The sequence below is a fragment of the Camelus dromedarius genome, chromosome 1, assembly GCF_036321535.1.
Source record: "Camelus dromedarius isolate mCamDro1 chromosome 1, mCamDro1.pat, whole genome shotgun sequence".
NCBI classification, from domain to species: Eukaryota; Metazoa; Chordata; class Mammalia; order Artiodactyla; family Camelidae; genus Camelus; species Camelus dromedarius.
In genome coordinates, this window is record NC_087436.1 from 52113769 (window position 1) to 52129589 (window position 15821).

General features: G+C 34.7%; 1 protein-coding gene across 2 annotated transcripts in view; it reads left to right on the top strand.

Annotated features, from left to right (window-relative positions):
• Positions 1–15821, top strand: part of PPP3CA (protein phosphatase 3 catalytic subunit alpha) — a 288055-nt gene that overhangs the window by 211166 nt on the left and 61068 nt on the right. For both annotated transcript variants that reach the window (XM_031468717.2, XM_031468724.2), the window contains exons 3-6: positions 2069–2193; positions 10202–10313; positions 11357–11502; positions 14325–14464. In XM_031468717.2, the coding sequence (XP_031324577.2) occupies positions 2069–2193; positions 10202–10313; positions 11357–11502; positions 14325–14464 (523 nt within the window). The remainder of the gene's footprint in view (positions 1–2068; positions 2194–10201; positions 10314–11356; positions 11503–14324; positions 14465–15821) is intronic.

Below are 15821 nucleotides of genomic sequence, written 5' to 3' on the forward strand. Positions count from 1 at the left end.
GAAAGGCTTAGTTTCCAGCCAAACCTTCTTTATTTGTGATTCCTGGTTTTGAAATATACACATGACAGGTGTAAAACTTCCTACAATTTGAGAGAAACTTGTGATAAGTAAGCTATACCAACCATAATTTCCAAGAATAAATCAAGGTGAATTATCTTATTACTTACTAACTAATAAGCTTTATCCTTGCCTTTTTAAAATGTGGTCATGCATGATGGGCTAATTCAGTCTTTTAAGTGGATTTCTTATTAGTTTTATTGTTATTAGCCCATGTTAGTTTTAAGAATTGTTTTATTATCTACTTAATTTTTAGTTTTTCTGTTACTTTTTTTATTTACATCAGTTTTTGCAGTTCTAAATGCAGGAATGCAAGTCTCCTCCAAAGTGGGTACTGGCATCTGTGCCCAGCAGTGTTTGAACCACGACACTTGTTGCTCTTTCTTTCTTTCCCTTTGGTTAAAATATTACAAGAAAGTACATGGTATGTCTCTCAAAAACCAAATTCCTCACTAATCCAGGGTAAGGACCCATTTGCAAAATAGTCAACTGAGGAATAAAAAAAATTATTTATAAGCTATCTTCTAATGTGATAGTATCTCAAAAGTGGAAGGATACATTTCTGAGATTTCTCCAGTGTATCTCTTGCTTGTGAGAGGGAATAAGCTGTGGGGTTGGAACCCACGAAAGAATACATTAGCGGTTACAGCTCCTTGTAATTTATATCCCTTTTGATAGGTTTTTAAGGCTTTCAGGTGCAGACATTCTGTAATAGAGTCCATCTATCCCTCTGGGTCCTTACTAGCTGTTTCTTGATGGTAAAAATAGGAATTTATATGACATTTTTATTCATCCATTGTCTTACAGTTTTTTCACCAATAAATTCCTTTGACTTATTCTCCATTCTATCAATTTTCATCAGATAAAGGAATGAAGTTTAAAACATTTCCATACCTTGCTTGTGATTGCAGCATAGAGTATGTTGAGAGAGCATCCTTGACCTCCTGATTTCTTGTTCTCTGATTCGTTCATTCTGTGAACCTCTTCGTGTTCAAGAAACAGCCACATCACACTCATCATTCAAACACAAAACTGTTTAAAATATTAAGTATATATACATACACATATGTAAGCTATATAAAAAAATCAAAGATATAACATGATGGTTATATCAGCAAAAATCTTTCAATTAGGCAAATCTGAGTGGAAACTCTGGATCATTCATTGTTAGCGGTGATCTTGCCTGGCCACATAACCATAATGGAGTTAATTATTTTTTTAGGGCTTTAAAAGTAGTAAATGAAATAGTAAATATTGAATATGTGGTTTTTAAAAAGAGAGATACGTAGCTCTTAAGAATTTTGGTTTAAAAGAAGTGAGAAAGTTAAGAAATATCAATTCCAGTAATTTTTGTACTGTTTTACAGGATTTTTTTCATTTCACAATTATTTTTAAAATTTTAGCATCTGGTATTAGAATACATCTTATAAAAAGCTCTTTTATAACACAAATTTAAATTTAATTGGAGTTATTTTCTTTCTTACTGGTACATAAAATAATGATGTGTTTTATAATTGATGGTATTTTACATTTCAGTGAAATATGGTTTTTATACTGTGTATTGGCATTTCTTTTTGTTTAGGAGGCAATCACATGTAGTAGATATATATTCAGACTTCAGAATATAGATTATGTCAAATACCTAAGCCTCTCTTTGCCTCATCTCTTCTCTGTGGAAGGAAAACCTATGCCATGACATTGTTGGTATTAAATTACAAAATGTGTATAAATTTCTTAGCACAGTGTCTGGTGTAGAATTATTCATTGCACAGCAAGTAATAGCCATTATTTTTATTGTTTTCTTTATTTTTTCCCTTAATCTGTGAATTGATAGACCTGAATGCTGAAGCCAGGTCTGCCACAAGTTAACTTTGTAATCTCTGTCTCACTTTCTTGTTTTCGCTAGATGAACTCTAAATTCCTTCTGACTCTAGAAGTCTGTAATTTTACTATCTAATTCAGAGTCTTAACATAATGCGACCATAAAACGAATTTTCTTTGTTCCTTTCAGTTTGTGGGGACATACATGGACAATTCTTCGACTTGATGAAGCTCTTTGAAGTGGGGGGATCTCCTGCCAACACTCGCTACCTCTTCTTAGGGGACTATGTTGACAGAGGGTACTTCAGTATCGAAGTAAGTTTGCATCTTTTCTTCTTAGCTGCTCAGTAATTGATCAGCAATATCTTAGCAAAATGAAAGTGGTAAATATTACTGCCTTAAGCAAATCCCTGGTCTTTAACAGTGAACTTTAAAGCATACAATTTGGGGGATATTATATATTCTGTTTCCAGTTGATTCCTATATGCTTTATATTGCATAGAAATGCCAAGGAAATGACTAATAGTGAGATTTTACCTTTTGTACTTTGCAACTTTTTACAAAAATTGCATCATATTTTACATTAGATAATTCTGTCTCCTGTGGTGAGAACTAATCAAAGTTGATAAAATAAGGAGGAATGTGTTTGCATGGTTATATCTTATAATTGTGAGACAATCAGTCATTTTTATAAACTGATAATCAAGTGCAAGTGTGTGTCTGCCTGCATTTGTGTGTGTATGTGTGAGTCCACTTACAGCTGCTGTATTTTGTCTTTTTTGGCACCTGTCATCTAACTAGGGTAATTTGTCAAAAGCTTTAATTAAAAAAAAAACAACAGATAACCTTTGAGTAGAGGTTCTTCCTCAGCTCCCCAGCTGCATCTGCTTCAGGTAAGTAGAAATTACATGCAAAATAAAGGCAAGGATCTCGTTTAATTCATGTGTTTGTTCTTCCTGGTGCTTAACGTGGTGTCTCATACATAGAAAGGGCTTATTAAATATTTATTTATAAAAATGTTTGAAATAAGAATACATTTTAAAGAATCAGAGCTCATACTATAGTAGCTGACATTATATATATGCTCTTGGAAAAATGCATTAAAAAGGAAAACAATTATTCTTAATTAAAAAGAGAAATCAAATATACTGAAGTCTCACACCAATGTCATATATTCATAATGATCATTTATAGAAGAGATTCTAGGTTGTTAAATTTTCATCATAATAATTATTTATTATAGGAATATTTAATGTTGAAAAACATGTCACTCCTAAATGGCTTTTGTTTTTAAACTATTACACCAACTTTTTTTTGGTTATTCAACTCACCTCCATTCACTGACTATGTATATTTGACTATAAATATATCCACATATTTCTTCATTATTAATGGTTGGAGAGAGAGCGGGGATTGTGTTGGTATATAAGCCCAAAAAAAGAAAGTACATTTTAGGTATTTCTTCCATTTAGTAAATAATGTATTATCAAGCATATAACATGTACATGCACTGTAATTTGGAAAATTTAAAGAAATGCACATCTTTGCTCTCTAGAAACCTAAACCTATGTAGGGAAATATAAAAAGCTTCATAGAATCAGAAGCCTAGGATAGGTAGTCATCCAGGATTCAACTATTATTTGAACTGATTATTGAAATCTTGGAATAAAAGAGGTGCAGAAAATAATTACCATTGGGATATAGAAAAGTGGGAGAAATTCGAGAGCTTTCATGGCTGGGGTTAGAAACAAGGAACAAGTAAGATTTAGCCTGGAGAGAAATTAAAGTGAAAAACATACAGAGAAAGAAACTAGTAAACCTTGTAAATCTCATTCATGGCCTAACTTGACCAGCTTGGCAGGGAAGTGTGACTGAGTACAAATTTTGTTAAGACCTTTGTATCACATTAGGGCCAGTATCTGCCAAGAGTAAGAGGAAAAGGAAAAGAAAAAAACTGACATAATGGTGGTTTGAACAAGATAGAAGTTTATTTCTCTCTCTAGTAAAAGCCTACAGTTGGGCGGACCATGGCTGGCGTCACTCAGCGTGGTGCCAGGGCCCAGACCCTGCCTTATTGATCCGATGTGCATGACCTTATTTCAAAATCAACCTTATAACGCAAGACAGCTACACCAGCTTCAGCTCTCATGCCCCCACAATACATTCAACTAGAAGGAAAAGGAGAAAGTAAAGCATATGTCCTCTCATTTAAGGATGTTTCCAAGAGGTGGAACAATCACTTCCCCTGGGCCAGAATTTGTTGGTATGGCCATGGGTGATTTCAGTGCACAGCCAGACTTGGGAAAGGCTGCAACAGACAGAAAACAGCAATGGGAGATAGTTTCTGCCACTTCCCTTAAATGAGGCTTACGTGGAATCTAAGTAAATATTTTAAAAAATTATTTCAGTGACTCTTAAATTCATCATACTCATTTAACATCTATATGCTCCTATGAAGGACGAATGAAATACAAGTCCTACTTTCCTTGAAGTTCACCTTCCAAACAAGGAATGTCCAACAGGCTTCTGATGGGAGTGATTATTTTTATCAGCCAAATGATGGAGTGTTATGTTGGAAATTTTTTTAATACCATAGTATTTGTGATTTTTAACAATTTTTCATCTTTTAAAGTCAAATCAAGGACTAAAAGTAACATGGTTTCTTATTAATTTAGTAATAAAGATAAAGCACTAAATCATATATTGCTTAAGTAGAAATTGGCACAATCAAACTTCTCTTTTGTCTCCTCAGCTGTTTTTAGATAAAATTATTTTTTAATCTTCCCAATCTTTATGTAACTTTGATTTTTCACAAGAAGAGTTCAGGCTTCTGAATCTCTGACCTTAAACCATTTGAAATTTCTTAAACTCTCCCTAATTAGAGCTTTTTAGAACTCTGTTTCTTTAAAGTAAAGAAGTTGAGAGGCAGTAACCACTAACTTGTTCCTCAGTAGACTTTTTTTTTAGTCTACAATTAATCTAAATATTTGAACTATGACAGTTGTGGTATTTTATGTAATATGTACCTTCTCCAATTCAAGCAAAAGATTGAAGTGTGAAATCAAATGTTGGTGACGCAAGGAATGTAGGTATCACAGGACATTTAAAAGCTCTGAGATGCATATTTCAGAGTCCCCGTCTTCAAAAACAGCTTTAATTGAGCTCTAGGAGCCTGAGAGTACAGCCCCAGGGACTTGCCACATGCATACAGAAATGACAACAATGTGATGGCCTCATGTGTAAAAATGATCCGTTTTGATTAGACTGTGACCTTTGAGGGTTTGGGGCATGGCTCAGTGATGGCATCATATTTAAAACAGAACAGACATTTCTGTAAAATATACTTACTGAGAATACTTTGGGGCTTTTTATTGTGGATTAAGGAAGCTGACATTGTTCGCAAGCTGGAAATGTATAGTTTGCTTAGTATAAATTATCTCATTTATCCCTTGCAGCTCTGCAAGGAATGTGTAAATGTCTTTTTTTCAGCCTGCAGAAACCAAGGCTCCTAGAGAGTCACACACACAGTAAATGGCAGTGCCGGGATTCTGAGTCTGTGCTCTTTCTCCTACACCCCGTGCCTTAGCTGTTTATTCGCTAAACAAACCATGGAAAATACTGCGCACATCAGTAATGCAGACACTGAGGTGTACTCTTCCATTCACTCACGCGTCCACAGACTCTCACATACAGCCCTCTCCCCCAGCTATGTCATCTGAAGGTCAAAGCTTTAAATATGAAATCTTCTCTTTGAATATTCTATTGGCTTAAGTAAAATTCTAAAATGAGAGCTCAGCTTTCCAGTGAGTACTACCCTAACAGGCTTCGTGGTTCATCTCAATGATTCAGAGCTCCGCTGCAGGTGCTCTCCTTTGGCTGTCCTCTGGGCAAGAGGAGCCTTAAGTTTAATTTTTACCAAATCAATGAGTCTCCGCTGTAGTATTCACAGGCACTGGGAAATGTGCCCTGGGCAGTACATGGAGCTCCTTTTATGTGCTCCCTCCCCACCTCTCCCCCATCTTCTTTTGCCAAGATTAGAAATCATTCCTCACCAAGTTAGCCCAAATAAAACAAGCAAGCTTTTGAGCAGCAATGAAAGAGGTAACTTAGTTTGGGGTAATAATTTGTCTCACACCAAATCCCATCCTCTTTCTGATGATGGCATTTTGCTAACTAATCTCCTTGATACATAATGCTCTTTGAGCCTATGTGTTTATATATGTTCATGTCTGAGTGTGTTTCTCTGCGAACGCAGGGAAAAACTCAGAACTGCAAACAGAGGCACTCACAGCTGTTTCCTTCTATTCGCTTCCACAGGCCCCCTTTCTAGCCATTCTGCACTGCAAGGCACGGCCTTGACCTCAGAGGGCTGGCCCCCTCCCGCGCAGTGCTCACATCTAGATCTCAGCCCAGGCCTCAAACACCTTGAAGCATAAAGAGTTGTTGTGTTTATTAGCTGTGAACTCATAGACTAGAACGAACCACAGCAAGTCAGGCAATGTTCCATGCTTCTGCCTGAGAAAAACAAGCGAATGGTACAGCAAGTGATGTTCGGTGACAGAGCGATGTCACAGACAGGAGGAAGAAATCGTCTGGCTGTCTCCCTGCAGCCCATTGTCTTTCTAGTGCATTGCTGTTCCACGGCTGCCTCTCTGTGTGCTTGTCAGACCAGGCAAATGATGTCTTAGAGGAGCTGCATCTGACATTTCAGGAGTTTGGATCTTTTCCCAGCCAGTGCACATCCCTCACCAAATCGTCCTGTGACTGAGGACAGCACTTTGACTAGAATGTTTCACAGCATGTAGAGTTATTTTAGTGAGCAGCTTGATGTGTATCTGAAGCTACATATATGTATTTCCTTGCTTCCTCTTTTGCATCCTTCTTTTCCTTACTCCCTTAGACAAGTTTTCAAAAATACACATCAATAAAAGGCATAAATTACAAAGTAAATCATAGCACTACTATTATCAATGAACCAATTAAACTAATTAAGAAAATTATACCCTTAGTGCTGCTTCATTGGGGGAAGATAGATAAATTGGAGGAAACTGTCTGTGATACAAATTAGTAAGAAGATAGAGGATGCTCAATCTCTCATACTGACTAAACCGAACTAATTTTAAATTATAAATATCTGTTTAATTATTTAGAGCAGGGATGGAAAGATAGTTGAGGTTCCGGTTGAAAGTGATTAGTGCAACTCATTCACATCTCACCCGGCAAAAAGGCCAATGGAACTTGCCTCTCTGTTTCCACCTAAACCAGTTAATCCAGTGAAAATATTATTCCAATTAGCCATCCGATACCACATGGACAAAAATAACTAATTATTTAACTAATTTTTATTTCATTGCTCATTAACTGCCATAATTTTTTTTTTACCCAAGACTTTTTTTTTTTTAAGAATATCAGATGATAATTTTGTTTAAGATCTTCAGCTCTGCGGAATGTTCAAATTTTAAATGACAAAACAGTTGCCAACAAGACAGTGTTGTGCTTGGCATGTCTCTCCCACCAGATGTTGAGGGCGAGGGCTGGCAGGGCTCCCCTCTCCAGTCCACCCTTGCCCTTTCATTTACCATGCCACTCCTTCCATATTGGCTGCACTCAGGTTTTACTCAGTGTTTGGGAAGATATTTTGTTCTTGCCACAGAGGAGAGGGAAATAAATTGTGAAAAGAAGACTTATTTTTAAGGTACTCTGAGCCAGAAATTTAGAGTTTTCTTTTCTTTTCTTTAATCCTATCTTTCCTTCCCCCTATTCTTTTCTTTTCTCTTCTTCTCCTCCTTACCCCTTTCTTCCTCCTCTCCTCCCTTCCTTCCTTTCTCTCTCCCACTCTCTTCTCTCTCTCTTTCTTTCTCTTCCCCCAATCTCTCTCCATGCACCCCCCTTTCTGCCTGCCTTCCTTCTTATTTACAAGAAAGGAGTTAATATTTCCTAAATTCCCAGTACATACAGGATGCTTTACATCCATTACGTAGTAAGGGACAGGAAATGTGTATTGAATCATTTAAAAGGTAAATAGGTGTGATAAGGATATCATAGATCCTTTCTGATTAAAACAGGATCTTTAACAGGTTGGCAAAAAAGGAAAGCATGGGTCTCAGAATGTGAATCCTCTGGTAGTATTTTAGTAGAATTAAAAAAATGCATTTTAGGTTTTAGTTGGAGAGATTATAACTTTGCTTTAAAATAAATTGTTACAGGCAAAACGAATTTGAAGAGTTCAGAATGGTGGTTACATTTTTTAAAAAGGATCTTGTTTGGGAGGGGGCACTAGGGAGCCATCTGGGTGTTGAAATGTAACTGAATTTGGGTAGTGGTTCTGTGGGAATATACATATGCAAAAATTCATTGACCAGTATGTTAAAGATACGTACACTTCACTGGATAGAAGTTATACTTTAATAAAAATGAAAAACAACAAAACTTTTTAAAAAGTAACTATAATGTAGCCAAAACATGTATTCTCTCCCCAAGTATACATTAAATAACAACCATTTCAACAAGTATATATAATTTTGAAAAGACTTCACATACCCATTCCTATTCCAAATCAGACATCCAGTGTTAACAACCTATTTGGAAAAAAAAAAGTATATATGTGTGTGTGTGTGTGTATATATATATATATAATTTTATATTTTTATAATTCTAAATAATTTATATCATTTATGTATAATATATAAACAAAATATACATATGATGCAATCTTATAAATTTTACATCAAGAATAGTTCCCACATTGATATTAGTGATTGTTTATAAGTATCTTCTCTGAAATGTGAGACAAGCTTGATAATACAGATTCCTTTAATTAGAACATGTAAGTGTACCTATAACCTGGTACAAGCAATGAGAGCATCACTGAGTGACGTACTGCCTACTGAACAAATTGTAATCCTTCAATAAAGACTAGTTGGTCAACTTTTCAAAAATAGTGATATCATCCATCACATGAACTTTAGGTACTAACAACCATCAGAAAAAGGTAATTCAAAAATTAATTAGTGTAACATATATATGTAAACTTTGATGTCAGCCCATTATTTGTGTTTATTCAATCATAATTACATAGTTGGGGATAATATCTTGCTTGAAGAGCTCAATAATACATATTTTTTCTGATAATTAGTATTTTCTTTAAAACTTGGGCTGTGCATTCAGACAGTATTTCCACTCATTTTAATAAATTATCATATGAGCTGCCAGAGATGATAATTGTTCACAGGTAGCACAACAGATGAACTGCCAGAAGCTTTTCCCTGGATGTTGTCCAGCATGTGTCGGGAAGCTCATTGTTAAACTGTAAATACTGTTTGCTTTTTGGTTTCCGATTTTATTAACCAGAATCAAGCTTGTCTCAATATTTTTCTGGTTCTGTATCTTCTTAGCTTCACGTTCAGAATAAACTTCATCAGGATGAAAAAGCATACTTGTTTTCAGTGTGCTTTTCTGTTCCCTGTGGATTTTTAATGAGTGCTATTCGAGGATAATGCAATTGAAGTTAAATCTTGAGTATCCCAGTTATCTTAATTCACACTCCAGGAAGACTGCATCAGTGTAGGTTTATTCCAAGCCTGGTGATCTTATACCCTGCCCTCATCTTTATACAAACTTCAATACCCAAATAATTAATTTGAGAGTTTTAAGGTAAATGAAATGTTTCCCCTAGCTATTAGCTGCATGTGTAGTGAGATTCCCTGGCTTTCAGTTTAATTATAATTAAGTATAAAACAAAAAGCTCAAGGCTTTCAATACCAAAGGCACTGAAATAAAAGACAAGATAATGGGAGAGAAGAAGGCTAGTGAAGGAGAGAGCGTAATAGAAAACAGAATCACAGTCCATGTCAGCCCGAGCTTGCCAACAACTGCTTCCAAATTCTGTCTTCCTTTTCCTTTCTAATTCTTCCATTTCTCTAACCTGATTTTTACAAAATAATTAGCTTTATAAAGAGAAGTGTCTTTATTTTATTAATTGTTCATCACATTTCTTCTCATATGTTTACACGAGTGTATTTTCATTTTTAGTATATTTTCATTCAGGCTTTTTCCAATAAACTGTAGGCTGTCCATTATTTTCGTGTGGTGTTTAGATCCTCAGTGCAGTGTTTGTACTTTAGTATAGATGAATCTTTGCTCTGTACCAAAGTAATATTTTCAGTTTGATTTTCAATATCTTCCTTAAAAAAAGATCTAGCCTTTTGGGGACTTTGGGTCACAGCAGCACATTCAGTTCATGTCTTCCTGATATGTGAGCCAAGGTACGTGTTAAGTATAATGGAAAATATTTATTTCTATATTATTCTTTTTTTTCCCACAGTGTGTGCTGTATTTGTGGGCTTTGAAAATTCTTTACCCCAAAACACTGTTTTTACTTCGTGGAAATCATGAATGTAGACATCTAACAGAGTATTTCACATTTAAACAAGAATGTAAGTATACTTCAAGCTTCTTCCTTTAACACCATATGTACTAAATAGACATTTTAATCCCTACTAAGAGTGTCTTACAATATGATTCATTGCTTAAAAGTCAGAAACTCAAAAAAAGACACTATATTATCTCATTCCATATTCTTTCTGAACATAGACAGTTAAGAGAATTCAGAATGTCTTTTTAAATGATGAATTCTTTATAAAGTGATATAAAAATTTGAATTGATATTTGATGTAATTTGTCCCAAGAAATAAGTGACTAAATTATTTTTAAAATAGCCAGATTACTATTGTTCATGATAATCCTACTCTTTATTCTCAAATCACTCAATAAAAACCAGTGGAAGGCAGATTCAACTTTGTGCTTCTCTTTCTGAATCCAGTAGATTTACCAGCCACTCATGGATTTTACAGAATTAAAGATGACTTCTTCCTTTAGCAAAAAGTACTAGGAGTGAGGAGTACTTCATATAAACTTCATTTCCCTCCTGTCTTAATTTTCCTCATTGTCCTTGGAAACTTAAATTTCTCTCTGGCATTTAGTTCTGTTTCAAAGGAGCACAGGGACTTCTCTCAAAACATTTGATATAAGTCAATAAGGGAAAAGCAACGTGCAGTGATTTAGAAACAACTTTGGAAAATTTCTTGCCATCTGCTTTTCTCTAAGAACATTCAGGAGAATCAGCCAATTTTATGTTCTTCTTCTTGCTGGTCTCCTAGTTGTGTATTTTTTTCTTTTTGATATACATCTGCAGATAAATAGCGGAGATGCATGTATACAAAAGTTCTTGCCTCCGTTACACAAAAAGTTACTAAAAACCTTAAATATGGATGAACCAAAAAAATTAAAAACAGTAGATATAAAGGCTAATATATAACTTTAAAAAGTCTTCTTGTGTTTTGGAATTTTGTATGTGTAGTTATATGCTAATAATATGATTCCGGGAAGAAAACATTAAAAAGGAAAAGGCTATTTTAATGAACTGATCCTACCTCTGAAATCATAAAAGTAAGTAGTTGGTTTTTAACCTGTTTTAAAGGTAAAATAAAGTATTCAGAGCGTGTCTATGACGCCTGCATGGATGCCTTTGACTGCCTGCCCTTGGCTGCCCTGATGAACCAGCAATTCCTGTGTGTACATGGTGGTTTGTCTCCAGAGATCAACACTTTAGATGACATCAGAAAAGTAAGTTCTGTTATTTTCCAAGTTTAATAATTTTGTGTACTTCATTAATAAATAGAAGACATTAATTTCCTTTCCTTTATTAATAACTTTATCCTTTTAAATCAGTGATTTAAAGTGGTCATGAATCTTTTCTTTGTATACTTTTTTTTATTAATCTAGAAAGCAATATATATTAGCACTTGGAATAGGTTTCATCTCTGAAGCCTCAAGGTTCATTTCACCATGGAACATGTGTCATTAGAAATGTAAAATATTTGATGACTAAATACTATATATGCCTTTTCATTTCCCTTTGGCTTGTTTCAAACAACCTACTATGTTAACATGGTATATTACAGTTAAAAAACACTGCTTTCCTCTTGGGGAAATATCACAACTTAACCTTTAAAACATGTCCATAGTATCATTTTTTTTAAATCTACTATTTTTACAGCTTGAAATTTTAAGGTAAATCTAACAAAGGCAATGATGATATTCTATTGGTTGTATTGAGTGGCTAAGTGAAAAACAGTTGATTTTTCTAAAGAGGCGTTTTCCTACTTAACTTAGTATCAGCTATTTCTGTTGTTTTGACCAGCAAAAAGATGTTAGATTGAATGTGGAAATATCTCTTTCCTGAGAAAATGTAATATGGGTTAGTTTCATGCAGTGGAAGAGACAATGTTCTATTTCTTTGGTTATGCTCAATATTCTTTTAAAAGTTAACTGGTTTTTAAAGAAAAACTGTATGTAGGGAAGCGAAACATTGAATCTACCTTAATACTCTATCATTAAGGTTCAAGTGTTTAAGTGTAAAAATAATATTGTATTTACGTTCCTATTAGAAAGGAAGTACATGGTTTTTATTTTTTAAAATTAAACAAAAGTACATTAAATAAACTTGTGTTTTCTCCTCTGTCTGCTGGTGTCCTTTTTAATAAGACGCCATTACACACCTGCTTCTGGTGTTCTGTAGCACACAGAGCATTGGTGTTTAAAGTGCTGTAGAGACATGACACTGAAAGGTAGTCGTGGAGTTCAGGTCCAGAGTGGTTTGCTTTCTGCATGGCTTATACCCAGTTTATTCTTCTACAACCCGATGGACCCCTGAAATAAATAAGTAGATGACTTACCATAAATTAAGTAGATTTTAAAAATATCCCCTTCTATGTCCAGGACTTAGTTTCTGGCATGTTTCATATAATAGGTTCAATTTTCATATTTGTCATTAAGCTCTGGACTCAGCCATAAAATAATTTCTAGGTTTGCATTTTGCCATATTTCTATTAGAGTTTCCACCAACCTTACTTTATTTAATTAATTTTATCATTGTTTGTTTTTACTGTAGATGGTATTAACTTTAGGAAGCACTTTATAACTTTTCCAGAATAAATTCTATATTCAGGTTGCTTTACCAAAGCTCTAGCTGGGAATTCACATTAATCAGAAAGTCTCCCCTCCTCTTCTTTTCTGTTCCTAATAATAAGTTCTTGTTTCTCAGAAAAAAATTCTGTATTTTTATGGATAAGCATTATTTTTCTTGTATGAATTGTTCCAGAAGCATAAATTATTTAAATCTCTTAAACAAGTCTTAGTTTGCAATGAATATTTTATGGATAGCATAATGGTTGAAATATAGAGGGTTTTGTCTTATTGAAGTTTTTCATTGGATGTTGAAAACATGAAATATTGCTTCATTCTTTTTAGAATTAGTTAAAAAAAAGATATGTAGCAAGGCCATTATTTATATCGCCTTTTATGTCTCAAAAAGAGAATTTGATGGGCTGTCAGCATTCTATATTCACCTGTCCTGATGGGTTTTTTTTAAATATTAAAGCATTGAATATGTAGAATATCAGTTCTCAATGGGTTTTCATAGCTGTTTTATGCTTTTTTCCAAGGATTCCATAATATCTGCTAGCTTCACCAAAGACCCTTTAATTGCAGGTAAATCAGGATAAACCAAAGAAAAGTGACAGTGCTATAAAATTGTTGGTGAAATGTCATTTCCAGCTATTATATTCTCATAGCTTCTAAATGCACCATTTTAAATTGAAATATGGCTTTGCTAAATGTTTATAGCTAGAAAATTGGAAAATGGATTTCATATGAGGACTTCAGGTAAAAGTATAAAACTTAGAACTGTGAGCTGAAGAATGAGCAGCTAAATTCGGGGCTACTTTACTGCTTGTTACTACTCTTGGTTTGCACCCAGTAAGGTAAACTACAGTCGGTTTAGACTCTAATTAGAAACCTGTGTAGCTCCTAATGAATAAATATCCAAAATGTCATACAGTAAGCAGCTACTCTTAAAATGAAACCCGTCTGTTGTCAAAATTTTATTGTTAGAGATAAACACCATAATTTGTTCCCCATCCTGATTTCTAATCACAGTTTAACCAAGGTAGTAACAGAAATTTCCCCAAAGATAAACTAAAATAAAAGCTTCTCCTTAAGATATGAAACACAGGTAGAGTCACATCAACCGGTAACTGAAACCTTGAGTGGATAAAATAAGTAAGAAGGAGAGAAAGACGGAGTGGAAACCAGGAGAAAGGAGGAAAGAGTAGGAACTACAAAGGCAAGAGAGAAGTAAAGGATGAGATGAAGGCAAGTAGTAAATGAGCATCCAGAGGAAGAGGGAAGGAAATTTCGAGAGAGAGGTAAAGAGTAGAAGGGGGAGGAAGGAAAGCAGAACAGGAGAGAGAAGGTAGGGGGCAGTTCACAGTACCCTGTGGCTGGGGAGCGGAGGGGAGAATTGCAAAATGCTGGTTTCTTCTGTTTTTCTGAATTCCAAGTTTCCAAAGATTAGTATTTTGCTCTCTGTCTTCTATTTTTCTTAGTTAGACCGATTCAAAGAACCACCTGCTTACGGACCTATGTGTGATATCCTGTGGTCAGACCCCCTGGAGGATTTTGGAAATGAGAAGACTCAGGAACATTTCACTCACAACACAGTCAGGGGGTGTTCATACTTCTACAGGTGAGGATGGGGCTCTCACAGCCGCTGCAATTGATCAGTCCATGTGCCTGACTTCTGTATGTGTGTGTGTAACTCTGCCAGGAAACAAGTGAAATTGAAAGGTTCACTTTGAAAGCCTAGTTCAAATGGGTTTTTATCTTTTGGAAAATATAAATATAAATAAATAGGTAAATAAATGAAGGTATCTATATAAACCTAGAGATATAATATCTGTGAAGAATAGGAAAGGTATAAAAGAAGTAAGTGACTTCAGGATGACAAGACAGCCAAAGAAGATAGTACGGTTTAGTAGAAGATTTGTTCTGTTTCAAGAACTGTAGCTAAAAAATATGCACTGACAACCTTGATTTTTCATTCCATTATGTAATCCCTGAAATTTTTTTTAAACCAGTTTTCATAACTTAAATCAGAAAAGCACTTTTAAATTGGTTAATTATTTTCAAGTTATTCTTAAATGTTCTTGAGTTCATTAGACTTCCTGAAGAAATTAAAATTAGCAGTAACTCAGTATATAGGTGTATTTTTAGCATTTTGACAAGCCACGTTGAACAAAATTTTTAGTAATGTTTATATTTGCAAATGTATGGAGATTTGCTCACCCTGTAATATTTCAGAGCTCTTCAGAAAGACATCCACAACACAGTTGGGTTTTTGCATGGCCTACCGATTTTCCTGACATCTTAGCTACCTCAGTTTTAGCCTACTGCATTTCATTACCCAGTTTTACATAAGTTCCCTTATTAGACATACAGTTTTATGTGAAAGTAGCCAGAGTGAAAGGGTGAAATTGATTATAGAGACATGGAGAATTTTAAATGCTAGAATACACAGTCTTTTTTTTTTTAACTTCAAAATCAAACTTGGTGTTCACTGAAATTTGCACTCAATTCCTGCCCCAGCAGCTAAACTACTGGCCTGGCTGGAAGAACTCTGTAAAATACATCCAACCACATATCTTCTGTCTCTAGAGTAACAGATACCATCCTTCTGCACAGCATTGATCAGAGTTTGTTCAGCAGTGGAAAATTTTGTTCTATATATTGTTTCTTTTATGGGGAAAAAAGTTTCCTTTTACTCATCTGTTGATGTGATTGAGAAACTGAAGTTTGTGAACAGAAAGTCTTGTACACTGTAAAGGATCTTTCAAAGAATAGTTTTTGTTTTAAATATTAAGAAGGTTTGTTCCAAGCTTATTTATCAGACAGCTTACAGTTCATTTCTATGTTTTGGAACTTTGGGCTGAAATGAAGAGGCAGAGGCTAGTACTTCTGAAAAGCCTAAGGTTTCTTTTTAGCAATTAGTTAATTGTGGAGTAATCTTTCATTAATGTTCAAACTTCTAGTGAGAGGTCATATTG